This window comes from Conger conger, chromosome 1 (assembly GCF_963514075.1).
Source record: "Conger conger chromosome 1, fConCon1.1, whole genome shotgun sequence".
Lineage (NCBI taxonomy): Eukaryota > Metazoa > Chordata > Actinopteri > Anguilliformes > Congridae > Conger > Conger conger.
This window is the reverse complement of record NC_083760.1, coordinates 96,334,873-96,337,372: the sequence shown is the minus strand read 5'-3', so window position 1 is coordinate 96,337,372 and position 2,500 is coordinate 96,334,873. Positions and strand designations below refer to the sequence as shown.

At 56.8% G+C, this 2,500-nt stretch overlaps 1 protein-coding gene across 1 annotated transcript in view; it reads left to right on the top strand.

Moving 5' to 3' along the window:
- LOC133108676 (collagen alpha-1(I) chain-like) overlaps positions 1–2,500 on the top strand; it is a 65,400-nt gene that overhangs the window by 43,991 nt on the left and 18,909 nt on the right. The window contains exons 43-45 of the mRNA XM_061218359.1: positions 1,467–1,499; positions 1,649–1,729; positions 1,837–1,872. Of these exons, the coding sequence (XP_061074343.1) occupies positions 1,467–1,499; positions 1,649–1,729; positions 1,837–1,872 (150 nt within the window). The remainder of the gene's footprint in view (positions 1–1,466; positions 1,500–1,648; positions 1,730–1,836; positions 1,873–2,500) is intronic.

The window sequence follows — 2,500 nt, the reverse complement described above, 5'->3', positions numbered from 1 at the left end:
GCAGGGTACAGGAGTGTGAGGACCAGACCAGGCAGGGTACAGGAGTGTGAGGACTAGACCAGGCAGGGTACAGGAGTGTGAGGACCAGACCAGGCAGGGTACAGGAGTGTGAGGACTAGACCAGGCAGGGTACAGGAGTGTGAGGACCAGACCAGGCAGGGTACAGGAGTGTGAGGACCAGACCAGGCAGGGTACAGGAGTGTGAGGACCAGACCAGGCAGGGTACAGGAGTGTGAGGACTAGACCAGGCAGGGTACAGGAGTGTGAGGACTAGACCAGGCAGGGTACAGGAGTGTGAGGACCAGACCAGGCAGGGTACAGGAGTGTGAGGACTAGACCAGGCAGGGTACAGGAGTGTGAGGACCAGACCAGGCAGGGTACAGGAGTGTGAGGACCAGACCAGGCAGGGTACAGGAGTGTGAGGACCAGACCAGGCAGGGTACAGGAGTGTGAGGACCAGACCAGGCAGGGTACAGGAGTCTGAGAACCAGGGTCTGCAGTGTACAGGAGTCTGAGGACTAGACCAGGCAGGGTACAGGAGTGTGAGGACCAGACCAGGCAGGGTGCAGGAGTGTGAGGACCAGACCAGGCAGGGTACAGGAGTCTGAGAACCAGACCAGGCAGGGTACAGGAGTCTGAGGACCAGACCAGGCAGGGTACAGGAGTGTGAGAACCAGGGTCTGCAGTGTACAGGAGTCTGAGGACTAGACCAGGCAGGGTACAGGAGTGTGAGAACCAGGGTCTGCAGTGTACAGGAGTCTGAGGACTAGACCAGGCAGGGTACAGGAGTGTGAGGACCAGACCAGGCAGGGTACAGGAGTGTGAGGACCAGACCAGGCAGGGTACAGGAGTGTGAGGACCAGACCAGGCAGGGTACAGGAGTGTGAGGACCAGACCAGGCAGGGTACAGGAGTCTGAGAACCAGGGTCTGCAGTGTACAGGAGTCTGAGGACTAGACCAGGCAGGGTACAGGAGTGTGAGGACCAGACCAGGCAGGGTGCAGGAGTGTGAGGACCAGACCAGGCAGGGTACAGGAGTCTGAGAACCAGACCAGGCAGGGTACAGGAGTCTGAGGACCAGACCAGGCAGGGTACAGGAGTGTGAGAACCAGGGTCTGCAGTGTACAGGAGTCTGAGGACTAGACCAGGCAGGGTACAGGAGTGTGAGAACCAGGGTCTGCAGTGTACAGGAGTCTGAGGACTAGACCAGGCAGGGTACAGGAGTGTGAGGACCAGACCAGGCAGGGTACAGGAGTGTGAGGACCAGACCAGACCGGGTTACAAGAGTGTGAGGACTAGACCAGACCGGGTTACAGGAGTGTGAGGACCAGACCAGGGCCAGGGGTAAATACAGAATAGGGAGGGTGGAGCCTGGGAGCAGCAAGATGCGGGGGCAGGGAGCTGAGTTGTGATTGGTTGCTGTGTTCAATGGGTGTGGACTCATTATGATCATTATGGTCTTTGCAGTGCCCAAGTGATCCGGAAGAGGATGAGGAAAAGGTAAGTGTGTGTGTGTGGGTGTATGTATGCATATGAGCATTGGTGTGTGTGTGTGTGTGTGTTTCTGCAGGTGTGTGTCTGTGTCTGGTTATATAATAAGAGCACAGCATGATTTCTCTCTCCTGATTAGTTGGCTGTGTTTGTTCCAGTCGCAGGTTGGGGGTTCAGGGTGCCACGGGGTTCCAGGGATTCCTGGGGTGCCAGGACCTCCCGGTCAGAAGGGGGAGAAGGTGAGCAGGGTGGGGCAGGGCAGGGTGGGGCAGAAAATGGAGGAGGGGCAGTGGGGCATCGGGAAGACCTGATATTCACATCACCTTCTTCTTCCTCCTGTCTTCAGGGTCCGATGGGACACAGTGGTCCCCCAGGACATCCGGTGAGTATTCAGCTCCATTGTGGCTCAGAGCCAGGCTTTGTTCAGCTCCATTGTGGCTCAGAGCCAGGCTGTGTTCAGCTCCATTGTGGCTCAGAGCCAGGCTGTGTTCAGCTCCATTGTGGCTCAGAGCCAGGCTGTGTTCAGCTCCATTGTGGCTCAGAGCCAGGCTGTGTACAGCTCCATTGTGGCTCAGAGCCAGGCTGTGTACAGCTCCATTGTGGCTCAGAGCCAGGCTGTGTACAGCTCCATTGTGGCTCAGAGCCAGGCTTTGTTCAGCTCCATTGTGGCTCAGAGCCAGGCTGTGTACAGCTCCATTGTGGCTCAGAGCCAGGCTTTGTTCAGCTCCATTGTGGCTCAGAGCCAGGCTGTGTACAGCTCCATTGTGGCTGAGAGCCAGGCTGTGTACAGCTCCATTGTGGCTCAGAGCCAGGCTGTGTTCAGAATAGCTGTAGAATTAGGTCTTTTATAGCTGCGACTGACACTCTTCTGTGCTCAGAGGCCCTTCTGTGTAAGTGGAGTGGAGTGGGGCTGACAGGGATTTTATGGGCTATGGTTGGAGAAGTATTGCATGGTTGTCATGGTTACTCTTAATTGAGCTGTCCTTCTCCCTGCCTGATTACCTTCTCAG